The sequence below is a fragment of the Kogia breviceps genome, chromosome 12 (assembly GCF_026419965.1).
Source record: "Kogia breviceps isolate mKogBre1 chromosome 12, mKogBre1 haplotype 1, whole genome shotgun sequence".
In the NCBI taxonomy this organism is placed as follows: domain Eukaryota; kingdom Metazoa; phylum Chordata; class Mammalia; order Artiodactyla; family Physeteridae; genus Kogia; species Kogia breviceps.
Genome location: NC_081321.1, coordinates 43,996,038 through 44,021,975, shown reverse-complemented (window position 1 = coordinate 44,021,975; position 25,938 = coordinate 43,996,038). Strand labels below are relative to the sequence as shown.

General features: G+C 44.2%; 2 protein-coding genes across 8 annotated transcripts in view; one reads left to right on the top strand and one right to left on the bottom strand.

Annotated features, from left to right (window-relative positions):
* NABP2 (nucleic acid binding protein 2) overlaps positions 1-25,938 on the bottom strand; it is a 40,740-nt gene that overhangs the window by 5,306 nt on the left and 9,496 nt on the right. Inside the window, exon 1 of one of the 4 annotated variants that reach the window (XM_059080493.2) lies at positions 347-674. The exons of 1 other annotated variant lie outside the window; for it this stretch is intronic. Coding sequence is in view for 1 of the 3 variants with exons in the window: in XM_059080490.2 (XP_058936473.1) it covers positions 1-125 (125 nt within the window). In the remaining 2 variants the exon portion in view is untranslated. Of the gene's footprint in view, positions 675-25,938 lie in introns of those variants that run through there. 2 more of the 4 variants (XM_059080492.2, XM_059080490.2) reach the window with 2 other exon arrangements.
* Positions 318-25,654, top strand: RNF41 (ring finger protein 41). 4 transcript variants are annotated; one of them, XM_067009506.1, is made up of 8 exons: positions 358-868; positions 1,386-1,527; positions 3,327-3,510; positions 17,033-17,145; positions 20,897-21,168; positions 21,869-22,004; positions 22,409-22,512; positions 23,305-25,654. In XM_067009506.1, the coding sequence occupies exons 4-8, from the start codon at positions 17,056-17,058 to the stop codon at positions 23,654-23,656; spliced, it is 954 nt and encodes a 317-aa protein (XP_066865607.1). In that variant the 5' UTR covers positions 358-868; positions 1,386-1,527; positions 3,327-3,510; positions 17,033-17,055; the 3' UTR covers positions 23,657-25,654. The 4 variants fall into 4 exon arrangements, with proteins under 4 accessions (XP_058936463.1, XP_058936462.1, XP_066865607.1 ...); XM_059080480.2 differs by lacking the exon at positions 1,386-1,527 and having other exon boundaries at positions 318-868; XM_059080479.2 differs by lacking the exon at positions 1,386-1,527 and having other exon boundaries at positions 318-898.

Here is a 25,938-nt window from a genome sequence, read left to right as displayed (position 1 = left end):
CTTCTCCTAGAGGGCTTTAGGCTCCACCTTGACTTTCCTCGGAGCTCAAGTTCTCTCCCGCCCACACCCCCAGCCATGGTGCTGTACCCTAAGGAAATCAAACCACAACCCGGGAAGAGGGACATTTTATCTCCCTCCTCTCCCCTTAGGTATTTCAGGGAACTGTACAAGTGTTTGGAAGGCCGACGTGAAGACGTCAGGAGTGCGACTGGGAGAGGCGGGCAACCCTAGATCAAGGTTGTCCGGTCAGACACTCCCCCATTCCCCACCCCGTGGTCGCCTTGTTGACTACATATCCACTCCCATGACCATGAGTCATAAGATCGGGAGGCTCCGGGATGCTGACCACGGCTCCGGAAACGGGAGAGGGGCCGGGGAGACGGCAGGTCACTGCAGGCCAGCCTCCTAGAGACGATCTCGCAGCAAGCCGCATCAGCTTTAGGGCACGAACACGTGCACCCCTCCAAGCGAAGTCTCGCGCTCGGGGAGAGTCGGCCTCCAGCTCTGCCGCTGACGCTCACGCTGCGATGAACATAGAGCTCTCCTCCCAAATGACTATCTAGTTCTCGCTGGGACCATAAAGACTTCCGGTCTAGAGAGGAGGCCTGGCTAGCCTTCAACTCTCCTCGTTGGCCGCTTGTGTCGTCTAGTTCGGGGCTGAGTTAAACAAAGAGGAGGAGTTTGGTGACGAGCTTCCGCCAGGTTGCGTAGCAGCGGTGGGCGGGGCAAGGGGCCGTCACACACCGCGAAGAGTGGTCGGAACCATCCCTCGTCTTCTTCCCCTTCCCCTTCCCCTCCCAGGAAAAGCTGGGACCCGGCACCCGGGCTATCCCTTGGCCGCTGCGGCCTCAGCTCCAGCCAGGCCTGGGTACGGAGAGTCCAGACCGCTTCCAGGGCGGTGCGTACGGCGCCTGCGCGAGCTCCCACCTAAAAGAGGGTGTGGGAGGGGAGGGGGCAAGGTCCCAGGGGGGTTGGGGCGGGGGTTTGAGGTCAGGAGGAGGGATGGGAGTAAAGATGAAGAATGGAGGAAGGCAGCAGTAATAGGGAGGAGTCTAGAGGTGATAAAGGGGCGCTGATGGGTGGGTTGTTGGGGAGGTCCATTGGAGTGGGGGAGCCTTAAGAAGTGCGGGAGGGGGCCTGGGCTGGCTGGAGGACAGGGACGGGGGGCGAATTGGGGGAACAACGTGGTGTTTAAATGGGCAATGATTGACGGGCCGGAAGGGGAGGCAGGGAACATACTGGGGGTCAGTGTGGGCAGGGGCGGCGGAACCTGAACCCCCGCCCTCAAAGCGCCATAGCTTGGCTCCTCTCCCATGCCTTGTCTTTGACAGCCTTGTCTTCCTCCTCCATTCCTTCCCCCTTCTCCCTCCCACCCCTCCATGAAGGAATCTCACATTCCTTACATCCTGGATTGCCAGTCCGTCTTCACACACTTCACACACCGGAAAGCCTTCTCCAAACCAGAACGCAGAGGAAATTGAGGATTGGGAAGGAGGGGGCCGGAGAAGGAGCAGAAAGCTGAGAGGGGTGAGGGTATTTTGCCTGAGGGACTGACAGACATCTTCTCCATTCAGAAACTGACTTCATTCTACCTAGTAGCAAATGTGGCTGTTAGAGACCAGTGAATCACTGTTCCTGGGTACTCCGCTGAGATAGTGATAGTCTAATCCCTTCCTATACAGGTGGTTTTAGTCTGACAATAGAGCAAGAAGCTGATAATGTTGCAGGCTGATAGTTGTCCCCAGATAGGAATGGTAGGGAATCTGAGTGATGTCATAATGTTACTTCCCTGTGTGTCCAGCTGACTTTGGCTGTGCCTGGTTCCCAGTAATGGGAAAGAAAGAACAGGCTTCTTTCAAGCATTTCCTCATGGGCCGTCAGTACTCTAAATTTATTTTGCAGTCTGTTACTACAAATACCTCACCTATGAATAGCGGTATTCAGTATGCTTTCACATTTATTATGTCATTTGATTTTCCTGGACAATATGTAAGGTAGACAAGGCAGTTACCATTTTCCCTACTTGACAGGTGAAGAAATTGAAAATTACAGAGGGGATACATGGCTTGTTAAAAGTCATATAGTTGGTAGAGCTGGGACCAGAACCCAAGTCCCTCGACTCCTGGTCCTCCTCTCAGTTGAAAAATCCTGTTTTGTTCTGGTCAAGGGAGCAGTAAAGGAGGATTGGTTTTCCCAGGCTAGATAACTGTTTGCTTTCTGAGTCTGGAACTTGTCACTGGAAGACTGAAGATAGCCAACAGCACTGGCTCCTGGAAGCATTTCTTGAGGTGCAGGTGCTTGTGCCAGGCTGTTGCTGTTGTCAAAATGGAAGAAGCATTATACCCTCCTCTGTATTATGGACGGGAGAGACAGATCAACTTCCCCCCACCTCCAACTACAGGGAAGAGAAAGTGGATCTGGCCTTGCACTTTTATCCTCTGATTAGTTTTAAAATACCACACTAATGTGTTATGGCTGATGAACATAGTAAACTAATGAGCACATATACCAGACTCAGGATGATATGGTCTCTGTTTTATGACTAAATATCGTCATCCTTTCTAACATAGCCATTAACATTGATAGATGTGAAGGTGAGGAAAGGAATTTGAATAGTTTCTGTTCTGCGTCTGAAGCCCTGTCTCCCTCTACTTAGTTTCATCCTTCTAGTAATGAGAGTCTGGTCAGCTTTATCATACTGCTACCTCTAGTCTTCCCAGTTTCCTACCCTAGAATAATTTCCTGATTCACTGCCTCTTCATTTTTTTTTTTTTTTTTTTAAAGCCTGATCCTCTCAGGAATATTTCTGGACTTGGAAGTAGAATTGCACCTGTACCAACATTCTTGAGCATCTTCTTATGAAACTATTTTCCAAGTGGAGAGTAGGACAGAATTCTTTTCATATGAAATAATTTATGTGAAAGCACTCTGGAAACATTAAAGCATCATACTGTGCATGTAAGCTGTCATGGCTCTCTGCATTGTATAGCCACACATTTAGACTCATTGACATTACTTTTAGTTGTATGCACTGAATAAAAGAACCTTTTTCTATCTCAAACAGCTCCTCTTCCCTACCTTTCTTCTTGTCCCTTTCTCTCCCCCTCTCAGCTATGTTTGAATCACCTGGCCCATGCGTGTGATTCCTTAGCTGATGATCTCACTCCTTAGAGGGTAGCCTGGATGCCTAGCCTTGAAACCTATAGTTCTTAGTGGAGTTGTCTCGTCCTCCTCAACCAACCACCAGATCCCAGTCTGTCTAGTTTCACTGCCAAGTGCAGGTAGTTCTCCTGACTCACCTTTTTCTTCCTTGTTCCTGTTAATAGAGTGCTCCTGTTTGTGACATCACATCCACCCCCTTGGCAATGGAGCTTGTCCCTAGGAAGGAAGACTCAGTCGGAGAATAGCCAACAAGATGGGTTACTGGGAACGTCTCCTGAGTGGCACTGAGTGGAAGCATCAGGGGGTTGGAGCCTTGTGAACAGGGAACCTGCCCCCAACACTTGGAAGGTAAAGAGCCTTGATTTAGAATCCCATTCTGGGCTAGAACCCTCTTCTCTGCCAATCTGGGTTCCTTCTGCTCTTGAAAACCTGATTCTCAAAACTCTTTTATGCGTAAAACTTTCTGTGATTAACTCACATCAATCTGTTCTTCTTTGCATACTTTTGTCTTACATGAACTATTAACTTTTATTTGTTGGTAAATTGCTTAGTAAATTTTACTCTTTATGTGTTTTATATCCTGTGTACTCAGTCATTGGGCTCAAGCCTGCACCTTAGTTTGAGGACAAGGATTGTGTTTTCCGTTTCTTTTACCTGTCTGTACTGGCAAGGGGGCTGTGTATATAGGATGAAGATGAGGTTTGGGGTAACCACACAAATAGTGCTGGGTGCTGGTGACCAAGGGGGAGGTCCTTGCTGGTCTTTGAGGCCTGGTAAGCCTCACTTTAGGTGTTAGAGTTGTTAGTTGGGAGTTCTTGAAGAATTGTGTGCCCTCTGGATTCTTTTTAAAATTGAACCGATTAAAACGTGCTGAAGAAGCCTAACTTTAAAAATCTCCTGTGCTGAATCTAGTCTGGATCACAGCATTCTGGAAGTAAATGTAACTTTAGAGGCAATAAGGAACCTGAATTCCTAAGAGCTCAGTTCTCTAAGAGGGGGAGTAACTTCACTCTAAGGATTCTACTGCTTAAATGAAAAAGACCACTTTTTTTCACTTAGAAAGTGAAGAGAGTTGCCAAACGAGAGCAAGGCCAGACTTTGCTCTCATAAAGCCAGGGCACCTTTTGTAATATAATTATCTCCTAATTTAGCCTATTCTTGTACTTATGTAGAATTTATGTAGTTTCAGATGTTTCATTTTATGTGCAGTAAAGGGAACTGAGGCCCAGAGAGGTTAAGTAACTTGCCCAAGATTACACATTGGTCAGTAATATAGCTAGAACTAGGACTCAAGTTTCTAGATTCTCAACTCAGTTTTCTTTTTTTCCAGATCTATTTATTTATTGGGAGACAGGGAGATAAGATGAAATGTTTTAGGGACACCTGTGAGACACCCTCCACCAGCTACTTTCTTCACTAGGGTGAAATTCCTAGGAGTCACCTGTTTCATTACACTGGGGCAGGTTATGGGGCCCTTTTCCTATGTGTCTGGTGATTTGTAGTAATTGGGCTGAATCCTCAGCCCTCTGCACCTTTGCTGTATTCAGGGCATGGAGGAGGGAGAATTAGAAGGAGACTACAGCACATACACTTGGCTTTTACCTGTATGCTTTTGCCAAGAATTGGTGACAGCATGCCCAGTTACTCTAAAATGGGTTGAAGTGGTTGCTGTAATGTTTCTCTTTGTGTGTGTGTGTGTGTATGTGCATGGTTTGCACACCTGTACAGGGGTTCAAGAAACCCTGAATAAGGGAGGATAAATGTTCAGGCTCCGTTAGAAACAATCTTTTTTTAAAAAAAAATTATTTTATTTATTTATTTTTGGCTGCATTGGGTCTTTGTTGCTGCACGTGGGCTTTCTCTAGTTGTAGTGAGTGGGGGCTACTCTTCATTGCAGTGCACAGGCTTCTCATTGCGGTGGCTTCTCTTGTTGCGGAGCATGGGCACTAGGCGCATGGGTTTCAGTAGTTGTGTCATGAGGGCTCAATAGTTGTGGCTTGTGGGCTCTAGAGCGCAGGCTCAGTAGTTGTGGCGCACGGGCATGTGGGATCTTCCCTGACCAGGGCTGGAACCCGTGGCCCCTGCATTGGCAGGCGGATTCTTAACCACTGTACCACCAGGGAAGCCCAGAAACAATCTGTTTTGAATTCCTAGCTCTCTCTACGGGTATAACAGTGAAAACAACTGCAACAGTAAGTTAAAAGGGTATAGGAAGGGGTCTAATAAAGTTCTCGCATTTTTATAATAATGCTGACCAGGAATATAGAGAGACATCCCAGGGTAACAGTTAGGAAGTATAGCAACATAATTACCTGGTTTCGTTCTGGCCTGTTGGGAATGCAGTTTTCAGTTTGGGTTCAGGATGTTCAAATCAGGGAAGTTGGCAGAACTCCTATAAGTCTAAAGGGACACCTCTGTTGCTACTTTCGTTCAGCTCCCCAACTTGAGTGAAACCTTCCAAGGCCTTTTCCTATTCCATAACTCAAGGAGAAGATTGAGGAAACTGTGCTTCCAGTGGATGTGGTCACTGGCTATGACTCTTGAGGTCCCCGTGGTTTCAATTTTATTAAGGCTTCTGTCCCTAGGGCAGTGAGCGGTTGAGTTCTTGTACTGCATCCCCCTTGAAAGGATAACCCACCCCAGTGACAGCCCTACATCAGTGTTGAGAGTCCCCGAGAGTAGAAGGAATAGTCAAGGAGCCTAGCCTGTCAGCTTGACTGTCTACTTAGGGGCAGGACAAGACGAGGCAAGGAGCTAGATTCCAAGGCTGTGTATAACCATTTCAACATTTGTTTCCAATAGATGACAAATAGGAAATGCCCTAATCAGAATTGAAATCTAAATTTCCCCTTAATTCTCGAGGCCACACCTCTGAAAGGATATAGTTATAGGAGGGTAGATAAAACAGGAGCATCTCCAAGCAGATAAAGTGGAAGTTTCTATTTAGAAAGAACAGTGCCCAGCATCTTTGCAGAGTTTTGTAAACCTTGACTTTATGGTAGGAACTTTGCAACTCCTAAGCCTGGCTGGTGGTTTCCCACACCCTCTGGCCATCTCTGCACCAGCTGAGGCTGTTTCTTTGGGGAAGTTCTCTGCTGTTTCTTTTGGTGATGTAGGATCCCCTGAGACCCCATTATGATAACTTTTCAGAATTTGTATTCCCCTTTAAGATAACATTGTTAGCACCGTTTTAAAATGAAAGCACAGTGAAGCACAAATAAAGCACAGTGAAGCACAATACAGGCTCTCAGCCTGCTTTCTGCATTGCCCCATAGCAACAAGCGAGAAAAGGGTATTGTTTTAATTTTTGCCCCTTGCTCTAAAGTAACTGATTTTTAAAAATAATTAAATCTTGCAGAAATATATAACATAGATCAAAAGTATAATCTCAGCATCTAGATTTTTAAAATGTGTACACTACATATACCACTTAAAAAAAAGTTTTTATAAAAATGGGACCATACCGTACAAAATGGGACCATACTATTTTTGCAACTTGCATTTTTCAGTTGGAGAGGCAGTTTAGCGCTGCAGTTAAAGGCTTGAGCTCTGGGGCCAGTCTGCCTGGGTTGGAATCTGTCTCCACCACCTGTTAGCTGTATGATTTTGGAGAAGCTTTTTAACCTTTGTGCATCTGTTTCTCATCTGTAAAATGTGGATCATGGTAATGCCGACCTCACAGAGTAACTCATAGAGTTATTTTAATAATGAGTTGAGTTAATATACGAGAAATGCTTAGAATTGTGGCCAGCATATAGAAATAATAAATATTGATTTAATTATTATTTAATTGTATAAGTAAAACATGATCACTGTTTAAAAAAAATAAATAAAAGAGGAGGAAAAACTAAGAAAGCAAAACTGTGAGGGATTTCCCTGGTGCCACAGTGGTTAAAAACCTGCCTGCCAATGCAGGGGACACGGGTTCAAGCCCTGGTGTGGGAAGATCCCACATGCCGCAGAGCAGCTAATCCCGTGCACCACAGCTACTGAAGCCCTAGAGCCCGTGCCCGCGCTCTGCAACAGAGAATAGCCCCCGCTCGCCACACCTAGAGAAAGCCTGCGCTCAGCAATGAAGACCCAACACAGCCAAAAATAAATAAATAAAATTTGAAAAAACAAAAAACAAACTGTGAGTGAAATTAAAAGTACTGACAACATGGGGAATATAGCCAATATATTATTATAACTCTAAATGGAGTAGAACCTTTAAAAATTGTGAATCACTTTATTGTACACCTGTCATTTATATAATATTGAACATTAACTATACTTCAATTTTTAAAAAGTATGGAGAGAAAATAAAAATAAAAAATAAAAGTACTAACAGTCTACACTTAGAGACAGCTTCTCTAATATATATCCTTCTAGATGCTCTCCAATATAAGTGTGTACACACATAAAATTTTTTAACAAACATGGCACTATAGTATATATAATATGTATAAATGTTATTTTACTTATATATAAATAATGAATAAATTTAAATAATCTAAATAAATAAATATTAATAAAAACAAATATACCTAAGTTATATTAATGTTACATTGTATCCCATTTTATGGATATAAGGAATTATATTGGATATTTGTGTCATTTCTGATTGTTTGTTTTGTTTTTGCTATTATAAACAATGTTTAGATGAACAATCTAGTATATTGTTTTGTACACTTGTGTAATTATTTCTTTAGGCTAAGTTACTGGAATTAGGCTTGCTAGGTAAAAGGTAAAAAATATACTTTTTTAGGACATTGGTTTTTTGTTATGATTCACCTTGATTAACTTTTTCTTGCAAGAGTACATTTTTTCCAGACCTTGCTATAGTATATTACATGTTATATGTTATGTTGTATATGTTATATGACATAAATGACATATATAGTATATGTGACATTGAGTATTTTGGACATGTTTTTTGATTTAACCTTAATATTGATACTTTCACAATTTAGGATAATTATAAATTTATTTCTTTATTTGAATATTGAGTACACACACAGAGAAAATCTTTTTCAAAGGTACAAAGGAATAACTGAGGAAATTAAAATTTTCCCCCTGTTCCTGTTCCTTAATGACCTTTCCTCAGAAGCAACCACTGTTGGCAGTTTCCTATGTATCCTTGTGGAGTGTTCCATGCATATGAAAGCATAGTCATACATATTATTTTTGGCATATTTATGTGGCACATCATGGTGACACATTTACATATACTATTATATACTGTAGTTTTTTTCTCTTAGCAGTGTATCTTGGAAGACTTCATACCTGGTTCATTTTAAGGCAGCAATAATTTTTTTTTCCTCTGATTGATTTAATAGCTATTGTAGAGAAACCAGATTACAATTTGTTTATTTGAGGTAGATATTGTAAAGTCAGCAGTTCAACAGGTAAATTATAGATATTTGGTGATATTTTTGCTATCATGTAGAGGCTGTCTCAGGTAGCACCTATTCTTGACTCTTTCTCTTGTGCCTTCCTTTCATCCCAACTCTGTGTGTTTGTCTTGACTATGAGAGTGGCGGTAGCTATCATCCAGAACAGCACTAACCAGTGTCAGGTTGCATTAATTGAAGTAGAGAGGAAAGGTGGTAATAGTCCCATTGTGTTCATATTGGTCAGTCCACAGGTGAAGCTCCGGGTACCCTGTTTTAGAGCCACATAGGCATTCTAGAATGCTATGGGAGATTTGAGTTTAGGCTAGATATTTCTCATCTGTGCTCCTGCTGCACCCTATCTTGACCTTTCCCTGGACTGTCTAAGCACAGGGTGATTGACGGTTGTGTACTGTGGAGAGGATTCCAGCCCTGGGATGTTAAACCAGATGGTCTCTTATGGTCCATTCTAACTCTCAATGCAAAAATAAGACTGTCTGAATCAAGTCAATAGGGAAAACTTTTGGGTGTGATCAAATTCTGTCATCTTTTATTCCTGAACTTCAAAAGTAAAAGCATTCCTATACTTTTTACTCTTAAATAATTTCTAAATTAAAAAAAATATTTTTCCATATTTGTGGAAGACTGTTTAAAGTTGAATTATGACAAAAAATGTATGCTCAATAAAACGTTTGATAGTTAAAAATAGAAGAAAAACATTATTCTTAGTCCTACACCTAAATAAAACAATTGTTATTTTGATAATTCTTTCTGGTCTCTTTATACATGGATTATTTTAAATATATACGTTTTTAAACAGATCTGTATTCAAATTTGTTTCCTACTTTTTTAATCTATTATTGTATCATATTACTGTATATTCCTCATAAGCATCATTTTAAAATAGATATGCTATTCCATCAGATGGGCTTACATTACCATAATTAAGCGTAACTATACCTTCACTGTTCACTTAAATGAATAAGTGATTATCTGATTTTTAAAAGTTTATGGGTGTGATTTTTGAAAAACTATCTGCACCTCTTTTAATACCATCCTTTCTTTTTTACTGCTTTAAGTGTATCCCTCTTCCTGTTTAACATAATTCCAGATCTCCTTCCTACCTTTTCCCCAGTGACCAGACTCTCTCCCGTATTTACTTTTCCTTCTTCACTAGTGCTTTCCTCTCAGTACATAAACATCCTCCAGCCTTTCTCATCATAAGGAAAAACACCCCTACACAACCCACTTCCTCAGCGTCTAGTGCTCCTCTAGCTGGTTCTCTCTCTTATCCTTCCTTGGAAATCAAGCTTTTGACAGGGTTGTCTTCGGTCCGCATCTCTCTGTCTCACCTGCTCACTGTGAGCCACTGCAGTCTGTCTTCCACTCCCAATGCCTCGCTGAAACTGCTCACCACAGTGCCACCCAACTCCATGGAACCGCCTTCTGCTGTGGTGACCACAGTCCCACATCCTGGCAGTTTTTGCTTTTTTTAATCTGACTTGTGTTTGCAGTTTTTGACACATCTTTTCCCTCTAAGCATTCAACTTCCTTAGCGCGCGCGCGCGCGTGTGTGTGTGTGTGTGTGTGTGTGTGTGTGTGTGTGTGGTAAAAAACACATAACAGGGCTTCCCTGGTGGCGCAGTGGTTGAGGGTACGCCTGCCGATGCAGGGGACACGGGTTGGTGCTCCGGTCCAGGAAGATCCCACATGATGCAGAGCGGCTAGGCCCACCGTGGCCATGGCCGCTGAGCCTGTGTGTCCGGAGCCTGCGCTCCACACGGGAGAGACCGCAGCAGTGAGACGCCAGCGTACCGCAAAAACAAACAAACCACATAACATAAAATTTACCACCTTAACCATTTTTGAGTATACAGTTCAGTAATGTTAAGTATATTCACATTGTTGTGAAACAGATCTCTGGAACTTTTTCATCTTGCAAAACTGAAACTCTACTCATGAAACAAGCATTCCCCTTTCCCTCCCCCTCCGTACACCCCCAACTCCCTTAACTTTTGTGACCATCTTCTCTCCAGGATTTTCCAGAATTTTCTCTTATCTCTGGCCAATCTTTCTCAGTCTTTTTTTGCAGGCTCCTTTTTGTCCCCCTTTTTAAATGTCACTGATAAAGTATTTTCATGCACTGTTGTTGGTAGTGTAAATTGAAAAGGCCTTTCCAGAGTATTGTATGGAGGTGTCTAGGAAAACAAATAGCAGGCACACCATTCAGTGCAGCAATTCCACCTCTCAGTGGAATCTGTCCTAGGAGAGAGATTTGTTCTTGTGCTCCAAAAAAATCTTGTTACAAGGGATGTTAATTGCAACATGATTTGTTTCATGGGAAAAATTGGCAATCAGGCAAACTTCAGTCATGAGAGGGTAATGGCAGAATGTGTTGTAATCAAGGCTTAGACTGGTGGATTGGAAATTCTTACCACTAGAATATAAACTACATGAGAGAAAGAACCTTATCTGTCTTACTCATATGTGAATCTGTGGAACTTCCCTGGAGGTCCAGTGGTTAAGACTCCATGCTTCCACTGCAGGGGGCATGGGTTCGATCCCTGGGGAACTAAGATCCCCCATGCAGTGCAGCGCAGCCAAAAAAAGGATCTGTATAGCAAAGAAGGGCAATTGAAAGAATGAATGTTCACCAAGCAATGGATGGGGAGAGGAAGGTGGGAAGAGAGGCTATATATATATATATATTTTAATATAGATTTATTTATTTTTGCCTGCCTTGGGTCTTCGTTGCTGCTCGTGGGCTTTCTCTAGTTGTGGTGAGTGGGGGCTCCTCTTCGTTGTGGTGCACGGGCTTCTCATTGCAGTGGCTTCTCTTGTTGCGGAGCACGGGCTCTAGGTGTGGGGGCTTCAGCAGTTGTGACTCGTGGACCCTAGAGCGCAGGCTCAGTAGTTGTGGCGCACGGGCTTAGTTGCTCCGCAGCATATGGGATCTTCCCGGACCAGGGCTCGAACCCGTGTTCCCTGCATTGGCAGGCAGATTCTTAACCACTGCGCCACCAGGGAAGTCCCAAGAGGCTGTATTTTTTTAAAATGAAAATATAGTCATATATACTTGTGAAAAAAGAAAAACTAAAAAATAAAGCAGAGAGTCAATGCTCCCCAGGGTTCTATAGTCTTCAGATCAACCCTCATTTTCTGTTTTCATTCTGTATACTTTCCCTGTGTGGCCTCTGAAAACCCATCAGCTACTACCTTCAGGATTTCTACTTGGAATCTCAAACTCTACATGTCTAAAACTAGGATCATTACTTTTTTACCCCATCCAGATCTTTTTTTTTTTAAATTCTTATATTGGTAAATAAGAATTCACCACTAATTATCCAAGGTGGAAACAAAAGAGTCATCTTTTTATTACTTCCTGAACCAATATAGATTCAGATTCCTTCTTTTTAAATTTTTATTTATTTATTATTATTATTATTTTTTTGGCCACGCTGCCCAGCTTGTGGGATCCTAGTTCCCCGACCAGGGATCGAACCCAGGCTCCCCTGCAGTAGAAGTGCAGAGTCCCAACCACTGGACTGCTTGATTCCTGATTCCTTCTCTGAAATATCTTGGTTTGAGCCTTTATACTTTTTCTTAATCTGAATTTTTACAATAAACTCCTACAAAGGTCTCACTTTCTCTAATCTTCCCTACCCCCTATATTTTCTACACAGCTACCAGAATCTGCCAGTCTAAAACAGAAAGCTGATCATGTCAATTTCTTAAAAATCCTTCAGGTGTATACACACTTAAAGAATCTCCCCTACAACATTTATACTAATTACAAAGGAAAAAATAATAACTCTTACAGCAGAGAAACCTGACAGACAGCACTTAACCAAAGGGTCAAAGTTAGTATCACCAGCAACAGTACAAATCAACATTATGTGCTCCTGATATGATGCATTGAGAACACAATGCCACTTCCTTGGTGTTTTTGCCCAAAATGAAACCTGAATTTAATCATGAGGAAACATCAGACAAATCCAAATTGAGAGACATTTTCATATACCTGGTGTGTATTCTTTAAAATGTCAAATTTATGAAAAACAAAAAAGATTTAGTAACTTTTTCAGTTAAACGATTAAAGAAGCTTGACAATTCAGTGCGTAACATAATTCAACATAATCTTGAATGTTCTTTTGCTAAAGGAGATTATTGGGACAGTTGGAAAAATTGGAAAAATGGTTTGTAAATATAGTATTACATCAATGTTAATTTCCTGATTTTCATAATCTTACTATCAATATATAAAATAATGTTCTTTTTAGGAAATACAGTACACAGTAAAGTTATTTAGGGTTAAAAGCATCAAGTCTACAGTTTACTCTTAAGCAGTTCAGAAAATTTTTATCCATCGATCAGTGTATATATATAGCAATGATAAATGTGGTTAAATGTTAACATTTAAGGAGTCTGTATGAAGGATATATGGGATCTTTTGTAAGTCTGAAATTGTCAAGATAAAAAATTAAACCCTGTAAATTTATGTCAACAAAAATCCTTCAGGTACTCCCATAGCTTTCAGATTAATTCTAATCCTAGTGTCCTAGAGCCTTCATTACTCCTAATTTAAACCATCCCTCTCCAAACTTCTAATTCTGTATGCTGTCTCTTTGTTGTTGTTTGAGCCAGGATTCTTTTGGCTGTAAGATACAGAAGCGCAGGGACTTCCCCGCTGGTCCAGTGGTTAAGGCTCCGTGCTCCCAACGCAGGGGGCCTGGGTTCGATCCCCGGTCAAGGAACTAGATCCCACGTGCCGCAACTAAGAATCCACACGCTGCAACTAAAAGATCCTGCATGCCGCAACTAAAGATACTGCACGCGGCAACGAAGATCCCGCTTGCCACAACTAAGACCCGGTGCAGCCAAATAAATAAATAAATAAATATTTTTTTAAAAAGGTACAGAAGCCCAACTCAAAGCTTAAGCAAAAAGAGGATACACAGGGTTTCTCACAGAAGCCAAAGATAGGAAGGCAACTGGGTCTTGTGAACAAACCAGTCACTCTGAAGCCTCAGGACTTTCTAGCTCTCATCCAGGATTTTCTCACTGTGTCTGTTTCAGTCTTTTCTTTCCCTCTGTAGATTTGTCTTCCTCAGTCCACATGACAGGCAAAGAAAGACCAACTCATCTTTCTTGGTATCAAGCTCAAATTCTCAGAAATAGGATCCGTTGGCCCTGCTTGGGTTGTGTGCTCACCCTTGTCCCAGTCAGCTGCTGCCTAGGTTAAAGTCTCACGGTACTAGTGAGGCAGCTTCTCCTGGAGCCATGTGGATGAGAGAGAAAGGGAGTAGAATTCCTAAAGTGAACAACGCCATGGTCTGCACTACAGCTCTCAGTAGTGGAGGTCCACAGGACAGTGACACTGGACTGTTCTTGGCTCTCTTACCACTGTCCTCATTGTTCAGTTCAGTGAGTTGCAACGAGGAGAATCACAAGGGGCCTTAGTTCTGAGTTTCACATTTCACTTTATGATGTCTTTAATATCACCCTTCATGTACTCACTCTAATCCATTACTGTTGATGGATTATTCAAGGGAATGTTGGCATAGGAACAGAAGGTCAAAGGTCTGAGGAGAGACAAATAGATGGATATCCCTATTTTAGAGGAAGATAGCCAGACCTAGGTGGTTTAGAGTGACAATTTCAGAGGGATTGTTAGTAAGCCCAAGGCCCTGAACTTAAGGCCCTAGAGATGGAAGAAGAAGAATACAGAGAAATGGTGGTGATGGAGGTCAGTGTAATTGTAGCAGTGTCATTGGGTATCGTTGTTCCTATATAAAATGGGTAAAGAAAGATAAGTGGTTCCAAAGGGAGCCTTGTGATTTCTTGTCTCCATTAGCCTATATTAATCAGGATTTTTGTCAGTTTAAAGAGATAAAAACCCAGCTCAAACCAGCCTAAACATAATAGGGAGTTTACTGACTCATGTAACTTATGTTCAGAAAGTGATTGTGGCTTCAGGCATGGTTGAATCCAGGCCCTCAAATGATTTCACCTGAATTTGATTTCTCAGCTCTGCTTTCTTCATTATGGCCTCTTTTTTTTTGGGGGGGGGGCCCATGCTGTGTGGCATGTGGGATTTTAGTTCCCCGACCAGGGATTGAACCCATGCCCCCTGCAGTGGAAGCACAGAGCCCTAACCACTGGACCACCAGGGAATTCCCAATTATGGCATCATTCTGTAAGTAGGCTGTCCTCATTAATGGCAGAGATGGTCACTGATCACTCTGAATTGTACATCCTACAAGCTATGCAAACCCCATGAGAGCTCCAATGGAAGCATCTCTCTCACTGTCCTAGGTTGGGTCACATGTCCACTAGGAAACAGGTTCTGATTCCTGAAGGAAAATTGTGATGCTGTTTACAGAAAATGTGATGTTAGGTAGGCAAAATACATGTCCACTGTACTCTGCTGGGAAGCTCCCAGTTAAAGCAACATTTAATCACACCAAACATTTTACTGTTTTTAAAGAACTGTGCTTGGTGCTAAATTGAATGTAGCATTTGAGTTCCTACTCTTAAGGAATTTTTAATCAAGTAGTAGAAATTAGATATGTACATAAATAGGGAATTCCCTGGCGGTCCAGTGGTTAGGACTCCGCACTTCCACTGCAGGTGGCACAGGTTGGATTCCTGGGGAACGAAGATGCTGTGTGGCTTGGCCAAAAAAAAAAAAAAAAGTATACCTAAATAATGGTTACTCTTGTGTACTGAGTGCCTAGTATATGCCAGCAGGCATTGTGCTAAATGTTTTATATGTATTGTTTTTTTGAGGGCAACTCTGTGAGAGTCACTTCTATTGTTAGTTATACCAATTTTATCTGTTTAAAAAGCAGTGCAGGCTTAGGAAGTATACATAAGCCTGCCCAAGGTCACACAGCTAATGAGTAGTAGAACCGGGCATCTAAATCCAGTCAGTCTTGACTCAGTCCAGTGCTGTACTTTAGCTTGCACTTGACCTATCAAGGCCTCTCTGCATCCATCCCATTCCCCACCCTTTTATTTATTTATTTTAAAAATTTATTTATTTATTTTTAATTTTTGGCTTGCCACGAAGCTTGTGGGATCTTAGTTCCCTGACCAAGGATCAAACCTGGGCCATTGCAGTGAAAGCGCCTAGTCCTAACCACTGGACCGCCAGGGAAATCCCCCACTCCCCACCCTTTTAAATTGAACATCCTGATTCTAAATTCCTGAGAACTACATGACTGACTCAGCTCATTTTTTTTCAGGACATCACAGCTGATGGCTGGTCTGTAGATTGTCTGCCCTTATATCAGGTGCCCATCCTTGCTCCAATTAGCCCACTGGCTGGATGTCCACAGGGGAGTTTCAGTTACTGTTCAGTGATGTCTTGTTTGGGTTTGACCCTTAGGAGCCCAAAGAAGGGGCATGGCAGCCTCGCTGCTCTTTGAGTCTTTGTTCTCCTGAACTTCCCTCCCATCACCACCACCTAAATTCAGACTCTCACTACTTCTCTCCTGCCTAGATGTTCTTCCTGTCTCTAATCTCACCCCTGTTTACAGAGTGATTCTAAAAAAGAACTTTTATCACATAATTCCTTTTAAGTCTTTCAGTGGCTCCCCATAACCTTCAGGGTAAAATCCAAACTCCTTACATAAGACTTCTCATGGCCTGGCCCTTACTTGCCTTTCCAGCCTTGTATTTTGATACTCCCTCTCTTGCACCCTTCAGATCGAACTTTTTCTGAACCACTTACAGTTGCCTGAACTCATCATATCCCCTCTTTTTTTTTAAATGTTTATTTTAATTAATTTATTTATTTTTGGCTACGTCGAGTCTTAGTTGCAGCACATGGACTCTTTAGTTGTGGCACGCGGGCTCCTCCTTGCGGCGTGCAGGCTTCTCTCTAGTTGTGGTGCGTGGGCTCAGAGCACGTGGGCTCTCTAGTCATGGCACGTGGGTTCAGTAGTTGTGGCGCAGGATTAGTTGCCGCAGGGCACGTGGGATCTTAGTTCCCCGACCAGGGATCGAACCTGCGTCCCCTGCATTGAAAAGCGGATTCCTAACCACTGGACCACCAGGGAAGTCCCCTTCTGGGCTCTTAAATGTGCTCCTTCATGTGCCTAAAACCCTAATGCCCCACCCTGCCCTGGCTCCCCCCGCCCCCACACACAACCTAGCTAACTACTTGCTCGTTCCACTGGTGTCCTGGAAAACTTCTCAGCCTCCCTCTCCTTTTGGCCTGGGTCAGGTATCCACATCTCTTGGCCTCATAGTGCCCTGTGCTCACCCTAAAAGCATTTATCACTTCATATTTTAAGTGTATATTTATATAAAATCTTTTCCCATTAGAATTAAATTTCTTGAGTCAGCTTCCCCCCACCCACCCCAAATGACTGGCACATAGTAAGCCCTCAGTAAATATTTATTGGACAAATGAATGAATCTTGGCAATGAGATCAAGTTGGCACATATCTGTAATCTTCTGAACTGGCCTCTTTTTCCTCTGTTCATTCCAGGACCTGGGTTTCAGTGATGAGACATGGGGTATGATGTAACCCGTTTCCAGGGGGATGTTGACGAAGACCTTATCTGTCCTATTTGCAGTGGAGTCTTGGAGGAGCCAGTCCAGGTGAGTCAGTCTGATAGCAGGTTTGGTGGGGCAATAGATGGCAGTGGAGCTAGTACAAAATATTCAGGAACTTCCCTCGTGCCGCAGTGGTTAAGAATCCGCCTGCCAATGCAGGGGACATGGGTTTGACCTCTGGTCTGGGAAGATCCCACATGCCGCAGAGCAGCTAAGCCCGTGCGCCGCAACTACTGAGCCTGCACTCTAGAGCCCATGAGCCACAACTACTGAGCCCACATGCTGCAACTACTGAAGCCCATGCGCCTAGAGCCCATGCTCCACAAGAGAAGCCACCGCAATGAGAAGCCCATGCACAAAACCAAGAGTAGCCCCTGCTCTCTGCAACTAGAGAGAGTCTGCGCACAGCAACGAAGACCCAACGCAGCCAAAAATAGATAAATAAATTTTTATATATGAAAAGAAAAACATAATTGGAACATTTGGAAATTTAAAAAATATATATTCATAGGAAATGGGGCCAATGGGGAAGTCACTGTGTTCAGGCCCCACTTCCCCCACTCCCTGCACTCCTGACACACGCAGAATAGAGGTTTGGTGCAAAGGAGCAGTGGCGGCTATGAGAGGAATAGGGCCTTCCAGAGTCTGTCTAGAGGTGGACACCACAGAAGTACAGTGGTTCAGATTTTCTTCAGAGGTCACTGCGAGACTTTTGTGCTGTAAAATGGTCAGCTATTTGTTTCTGTCCTCTTGACAGTAGTTTGGTAGCTTCTTTTTCTCTTCAGGGGCTCTAACTAGGTTCCATCTTCCTACCCATGACTGAACTTCTGGACTGTCCTAGTAAGTTCTCTCTTTATTTTCATGATACAGTGTTTCAGGTAATCAGCCAGTCTTCCTGTAGGCCTGCCTACTGTTTAACAAATAGGAAGTGGGGAACTGTGTGAACTGACCTAGTTTCTTCCTGGGATTTACTGAAAAAAAAAAAAAAAAAAAAAGTTTTTGATGCAGCCATGTACTCTGCATTTTGATGTGAAAGCTGCCACCTTCACTAGGTCATTTCTCTACCAGCTTTGCCAGACCAGAGATAATTGTATCTTCCTGGGGCAAGTATGAGGAGAAGCTCATGATTACCAGGCAAGTATAATGAGTGAGATGAATTCTTAACAGTCATGGAACACCATTCTGCATGGTCCTTATTGCCTATACTCTGTAAATACCAATTAATCCTCTGCCGCTCCAGGCTAGCTGGAGATAATCCTATTTTCCAAACCAGGACACCAGTCAGTGAGGTCACATGACCCTTCCCCCACTCACTGCTAATACAGCTCCCTGGGGCTCCCCTTGATTCTTGGAGTTTATTCTTACTCTCCAGTTTTCAACTACCCAAAGGAGAACAGATGGCTGAGCTGAATGAAAATTAGACTGCATTCCAGTGGCAGCTAGCCCTGGACCATTCGAAGCAGATTGGCTGGGTGCAAGCAAGCTCTCCTGGTGGTGTCAAGAGGTCATGGGGTATGTCAGTTCCCTCCCCACCCTGACAGGGCCTTGCCTGTTTTCTAGATTATCATTTGAGGTGAGTCACATGTGGAGAAGTCAGTGGCAGTTGGTGACTAAGGCAGAACCTGCCCCCCGACTCAGGTTTTACCTTCTGAGGAGCAGGCCAGGTTCCGGACACATTTCCAAGGGTAGAAAGCCTCTGCTAGGGATGCTGATTTCCCTACATCATATTTATTTAATTTTTGAATAGATAATAAATTCATATGGTTCAGAAATCAAAACGGTATAAAAAGATATATGGTGAAAAGTCTTGCATCTATCTTTGTCCCAGTCCGCCTAATCCCCCCATAGATAACCATTTTTATTAGTTTTTTTTTTTTTTTTTTTTTTTTTTTTTTTTTTTTTGGTGGTACGTGGGCCTCTCACTGCTGTGGCCTCTCCCTTTGCGGAGCACAGGCTCCGGACGCGCAGGCTCAGCGGCCATGGCTCACGGGCTCAGCCGCTCCACGGCATGTGGGATCTTCCCGGACCGGGGCACGAACCCGTGTCTCCTGCATCGGCAGGCGGATTCTCAACCACTGCGCCACCAGGGAAGCCCTTTATTAGTTTATTTGGTATCCTTCCAGTGTGTATGTGGGCAGATACAAGCAAGTATGAATGTACATGTATATTTACCTACCTTTCTTACACAAAAGGTACCGCATTCTATATACTTCTGCAGGGGTGGCAGGTTTAGATAGGAAGGTCACAAAAGAGGTTCAGTTGAGCTGAGATCTGAATGCTAAGGGGCCATTGTGGCAAAGGGGAGCCGCAAAAGCAAGAGACAAGAATGAGCAGGGTGTGGACAGGGAACAGAGAGAAAGCCAGAATGGCCTGAAGTCAGTGCTGGGAGCATGATGTGAGGTGAGGAGAGGCCAGAGGCACAGGGCCAGATCAAACAGAATTTTATAAATCCTGAGCAGGAGTTTGGATTTATTTTAAGTGTAATCGGAAACCATTGTAAAATTTTAAGCAGGCGAGGAATATGATCTAGTTTGCCTTTTTAAATGATGACAGCTGCTGAATGTAGGATGGATTATAAAGAGGCAAGGTAGAAGTAGGAAAACCAGTTAGAAGACATACTTAATAATATAGATGAGAGATGATCGTTTGAACTGGGTTAGTGGTAGTACAGATGGGGAAAAGTAGACAAACTGAGGATTTTTTTTTGAGAGAGAGGGTCTATAAGATTTTGAAAAGAATCAAATATGTCTTTAAGTGAAAAATAAAAATGTACTGACAGTTGGATTAATGATACTGAGAATGACTTCTTTCCTTATGAAGCCTTTCTGTGTTACAGTCTTTGGTGTCTGTGAGCATCTTGAAGGCAGAAACTGTCTATCTTTTTTTATCTTAAGCACGTAGCAAAATGTTTGGGACATAATAAGTGCTCGAGTCATTCATCCATTCATCAACATCTAGTGAGTGCCTACTGTGTTTGTCCCATGCTGGAGGCCAGATTGTACCTCCACAGAGGCCAGAGAGTCCTCTCACTTTGCATTATCAAGGAAGTAGGCTGAAATATGATCTTTATGAAACTGAAAAGAATGTGATTCTACAAAAATCTAGTCCTGTTTTCGAGGGTTGCCCTGGTCATTGGGACTCAGGGCAACGCCTCAGGTTGGGCCTCATAAAATAAGAACTTGGGGGAGAGTTCCCTGGTGGTCTACTGGTTAAGGAATCAGCACTTTCACTACTGTGGCTCGTGTTCAATCCCTGGTCGGGGAACTGATATTCTGCAAGCCACTTGGTGTGGCCAAAAAAGAAAATTTTTTTTGAACTTTTGCCAGTAAATCTCTGCCCCTGCCTCCTCGCTACTTATCCCTCAAAACCCATATCAAATTCTGTCCTGTCCATAAATACCTGCCCTGATTGACCTAGACTGGAAAGATCTCACCCTCCTCTGGATTTCTTTGGCAATTATTGAGTATGTAATCCAATTTGGCAATTAATAATTGACTACCTTATGTCCTCTTTCTCATTGTCCTGGAATATTATTTATATCTCTTACTGTTATATAACCTTTTACTTGTTTGTCTTATGTCACAATCCATTTGGAATTTTGGGCACAGGAAACATATCTGAAGCCTGTCCCCCACAACGCCTTGCCCCACAGTAGATCTATACTTGGCTGTGACCCCAGGGACCTCTGGTCCTAGAAGCTGCGCAGAGGCTTGACTGGCTTTGCGGAGTTATCGTACCCAGGCTCTTAGCTCCTCCTAATTCTCTTGTGCCCCTTTTGCCCTGCTCTCCCTTCTAGGCGCCTCACTGCGAGCATGCTTTCTGCAACGCCTGCATCACCCAGTGGTTCTCTCAGCAGCAGACGTGTCCAGTGGACCGGAGTGTTGTGACGGTCGCCCACCTGCGCCCAGTACCTCGGATCATGCGGAACATGTTGTCAAAGCTGCAGATCGCCTGCGACAACGCTGTGTTTGGCTGCAGTGCTATCGTCCGGCTTGACAACCTCATGTCTCACCTCAGTGACTGTGAGCACAACCCAAAACGGCCTGTGACCTGTGAACAGGGCTGTGGGTAAGGTTCCTGCCCTTCTTCTGCCCACACAGATAAGGACTTTCCCATTTATACCCCTGTCTCTGGATCCCCTGCTCACTAGCTGAAGAGGTCTCCTGCAGGCAAGGAGTGTTCCTGGCCTCCCTGGCTCCCTGCTCCAAGATCTCATTTCCGTGCTGCTTTCCGAGCTACGATCTTTTTGCTCTTGCTTTAGTAAAAGAAGGGAGACAGCAATTCAGCAATCTCTGTGATACCACTAAAGCCTGATTTACTTTATTCCTCCCTTTCATCCAGTACTACTTTTCTCTTTGTCAGATTGACTGCTCTAATTTCCAGGCTTCTCATATTCCCTGTTGTCCTATTTTTTCTTTCTTTGGGGTGTGAAATATTTGATTAAATACTGATAGCTAGGGCTGTGAATCTAGGGCTTCTCAGAAGGAATGAGTGCACAGGCAGAATCTGTAGGAGGAAAGGAGAGCCACGTGGGAGATGAAACACTGTCTTAGAGAGGGAAAGAGGCCCAGAGGAAGTACACAGCAAAGGGACGAGGGGGAGCTGGGGAGAAGGAAATGAAGGCAATAAGCAAGAGGGCGCCTGAATGTTGGAAATGAATGAATGTTAGTCATTTCAGGTAGGAAAAAGCCCTCTCAGCAGTTATCTGCCTTTGCTCACATGTCCCATTAATGCTCCTATCCTGTTCTTTTCCCACCCCGGGTGGCAGCCTGGAGATGCCCAAAGATGAGCTGCCAAACCACAACTGCATTAAGCACCTGCGCTCAGTGGTACAGCAGCAGCAGACACGAATTGCAGAGCTGGAAAAGACCTCAGCAGAACACAAACACCAGCTGGCAGAGCAGGTAGGGCGCAGAGAACACAGGGCAGAACACGTCTTTCATATGCAGATAACCTCACGCCTGTGGGTGGCAGGCGAGAGCAGCAGATCTGTGTGTGCGCTTGAGAGCCTGGTCAGTGGAAACTCTGCCTGTGCATAGCAGTGAATCAGGCTGGAGCTCTTCTTGCTTCCCTTCATCCCATCAGTGGCATTCATTTACTTAACATTTATCAAATGTCTTCCCTTGAAGGCACTATGCTAAGCACTGGGGATACAGCTGGGAATGATACAGTTGTATCCCTGTCTTCATGAAGCTTCCACTCTGGTTGTTCCTCAGATCTCTCCATTTCCCTCATTCTCAGACAGACTTTTGTTTCTCATCTACTGTCTGTCTTAGCCATTATCCCTTGTTCTCCTTCCCCCCCACAGAAGCGAGACATCCAGCTGCTCAAGGCGTACATGCGTGCAATTCGCAGTGTCAACCCCAACCTTCAGAGCCTGGAGGAGACGATTGAGTACAACGAGATCCTAGAGTGAGTGTCACTCAGGATGTGGAGTCATTCATCCCACGTCCTGGCACTGAGCCCTGGGGGGAGGGTAAGAAGAGGCCTGGGCTGGGGCCACTGCTTCTCAGATGTTGGGATGAAGAACAGGGCCAGAGGAGAAGGCGATAACCTTCAACCCTAGCAGAGGATCTCATATTCTTTTGGGTGGTTGGAAGGGAAAGCTTACCCAAGAGTTAGATGTGTACCCACATGTACAAAGCCCTGTATTAAAGGCTCTGGGAGTGCTAGGAAGACCAAAAAGAGAAGATATTGTCCCTGACTTCAGGGAGCTTACAGTTCAGAGAAGAAGGGAGTGCAAATCCAGGAAAGTCGTCTAAAATAAAATACAGCAAAAACAAGTGAAGTAAACAAAGTCTAAGATCCCTTTCAGTTCTGGAGTTCTGCGTAGTTCATAGACTGTGAGTCAGTCTATAGTGCAAATAGTGCTGCGAGGGACACAGAATAGAGGAATAATTGCTTCATTCAGTACACGTTTGTTGAGCACTTACTACATGCCAGGCACCATGTCTTAAGTATTGGAATTTTTAAGAAAAATAACAGGAACCCTACTCTCGAGTTTAATCTGGTGAGTAACATGTGGTGACACTCGGATGGGACCAGCTAGGGAAAGATCTGGAGTTTCTGAACTAATGATGGAAGGAAAGAAGGAGGAATCGAGTTAGGCTGAGTGCACAGCAGGCAGTCGTTCCTATTAGGAGAAAAGCCAATGCAGAGAAAGGGGATGAGCTGGACTGACCACCTCCAACTCCCTCCACACAGGTGGGTGAACTCCCTGCAGCCGGCACGAGTGACCCGCTGGGGAGGGATGATCTCCACCCCAGATGCTGTACTCCAGGCTGTAATCAAGCGCTCCCTGGTGGAGAGTGGCTGTCCTGCGTCTATTGTCAACGAGCTGATCGAAAATGCCCATGAGCGTAGCTGGCCCCAGGGTCTGGCCACACTAGAGACAAGACAGATGAACCGGCGTTACTATGAGAACTACGTGGCCAAGCGCATCCCTGGCAAGCAGGCTGTTGTCGTGATGGCCTGTGAGAACCAGCACATGGGTGATGACATGGTGCAGGAGCCAGGGCTTGTCATGATATTTGCGCATGGCGTGGAAGAGATATAGGAGATCCCGACGGGCTATCTGGAAGAGATGAAAATCAGAAAATCCTGTCACTCCAGTAGCGGGGCCCTGAGTCCTCCCCACTTTCCTTAATACCGTGGCTAACGCTAGAGCCACACATCTCCCTGCTCTTCTGCCACTGAAGAGGGCCCCAGGGCACTCTGCTCAGGCTTTCAGGTGGGAAACCCCGATTCCCTCCATTTGCCTAATTTCTTCCCCTAAAACGTCTGTATATTTTCCATCTGGTTGGGAAAGTCCCCACCTCTATTTCTGTTTTCCTGCCTAGGGTCCCTGGTTCCAGATATTTTCAGAAAGCACAAAGATACTCATTTTCTCTAGAGGATCAGGATGGAGTGAGGCATCTCTAACTGTTCCCCTCCTCCAAAACCAGGGAATCCAGAGCAGGCAGGCCTATTGACACTATAAACAGCATTTAGAGGACGGCTCTGGGGAGCAGACACCCTAAAGGAATGGTAAGGATGGAACAAAACCCTAGAAATAATGAGGCCAGTAGGCCATTACTGATGGCCCTTAGGGGAAGACTAGACCTCTGTGCCAAGCAATACCCTGTTCAGCCCACCTTACAGGTATGGGCTCCCGCCGGGTCTGTAGATGTGCAGGTGGGGATGCCGACAATTTCCAGATGAGCTCTTCTTTCCTACACTTTCTGACGATTAGAGAATGACAGGGTTGGGGTGAGGGGTTAGTCCATTGGGGTGAATATGCTCAGCAGGAAGCAGCTCTCTGGCTTTTGCTGAAATTGGGTAGGCACTGCCTCAGGCACAGGCCATAATAGTTCCATAGACCCCTCTCTCTCAGCCCTGTGATTGTAACTAGTTATTTTGATAATTTTCTTTGTCCACTGTTTGTTTATATTTCACTCCCTCCCTCACAGTTTTCCTTTTTTAAGAATGGCCTGATTATGGCTACCCCACTTTTCCAGCCCAGCCACATTGCTGGCAATTTAATTTATTTACTTTTTTTTTTTTTTTTAAGAAAGGAAAAAGAAAAAAAATTTTACAAAACTTAAAACTTTTCTTTTGCTGTTCCTGTTGTGGGGATTTTTGGATAGGGTGGGACGGGGATGGGGTCTGTTTTATATTTTTCCTTTTCAGCACAACCTTTGGCTTTAATATAGGAAAGGCCAAGGGAGTCCTTGGCTGAACTGAAGTCTGCCCCAATCCTCCATAACCCATCTGAGATGAGGAGCTTCCTCTATTCCAGTGATGGATGTGACAGTCCAGCATCAATGACTGTGCCCTCTGGAGAACTTTGCTCCCAGCCCATCTAGGGTCTCACTGTAAAACTCTGGACTTCGAGTATTAATTTTGAAGAAATCCTGCCCGCCACTCCTCCCAACACCCGGTTTCCTTGGAGATATATATATATATATAGCTGGGTTCTAAGCTTCATCAGGCAAGATGGGATAGAAATTATGTCTCTGAGTACAGGCTGTGCTGTCTCACCCATACCCCTTTAGGACTTCAGCTGCATTTCGGGATGCCCAGGGCATTCCTTAATCCCTGGGGTGACTAGCAGAGTAAGAGAAGGGGAGGGATAGTGGGTATGATTATCTTGATATGCAGGTGGAAGTGGGGCTGGAGAGAGATGGCCATAAAGCTTCTCTTTTGGGAGCTTTTTTCCAGGCCAGCTTGCGGTAGGTCTGGGTAGCTGGGTCATGGTTCCACTGGAACTGTGGGGAGGAGGGAATACAGCTTGAAGGGGGTGAGGAACAGTCATATGTTCCAGCTCCAGGACATTGTGCTCAGGAATTTGAAAACGCTGCTATACTTAGTCTGGTTACTACATTTCTTCCACTCCCCTCTGCCCCTGCCTGCCTTACCCAGGCCCATACCCTCCTGTTGTCACCCTCAGATGGAGCCAGGAAGCTCAGTTAAGGCTTCCCTACCCTTTGCACTAGTGTCTCTGCAGGTTGCTAGTTGTGTTATATATGTGCTGTTCCATGGTGTTGACTGCACTAATAATAAACCTTTTACTCAACTCTCTCAATTCTTAATTCACATCACTCCCCTCATGAAGGTTCTCCTCTGCTTTGGCCTTCCTCTCACCTTAATTCCCCTGACTTCCTCCTTGCTTTGTAACCTACTCTTGTCTTAGAACTAACCTCTGTTTTAGGAGGAGTTCTGTCTGGGAGGAGTGTGCACCTCATATCTTCTTTGCCTTGTGTACCCTCCTACATCCTTCCCTCCTGACTCCTGTTCTGCACAGCTGAAGCACTCTCACCAGTCATCTGAATTGTGATTTTTTCAGGGTTTACGTTTGCT

Bases quoted from the DNA above. Each gene is read 5' to 3' on its own strand.
- RNF41 (XM_059080480.2), top strand. From the start codon at position 17,056: ATGGGGTATGATGTAACCCGTTTCCAGGGGGATGTTGACGAAGACCTT. The intron at 22,005-22,408 runs GTAGGGCGCAGA...TCCCCCCCACAG, and splicing joins AACACCAGCTGGCAGAGCAG to AAGCGAGACATCCAGCTGCT. The intron at 22,513-23,304 runs GTGAGTGTCACT...CCCTCCACACAG, and splicing joins GAGTACAACGAGATCCTAGA to GTGGGTGAACTCCCTGCAGC.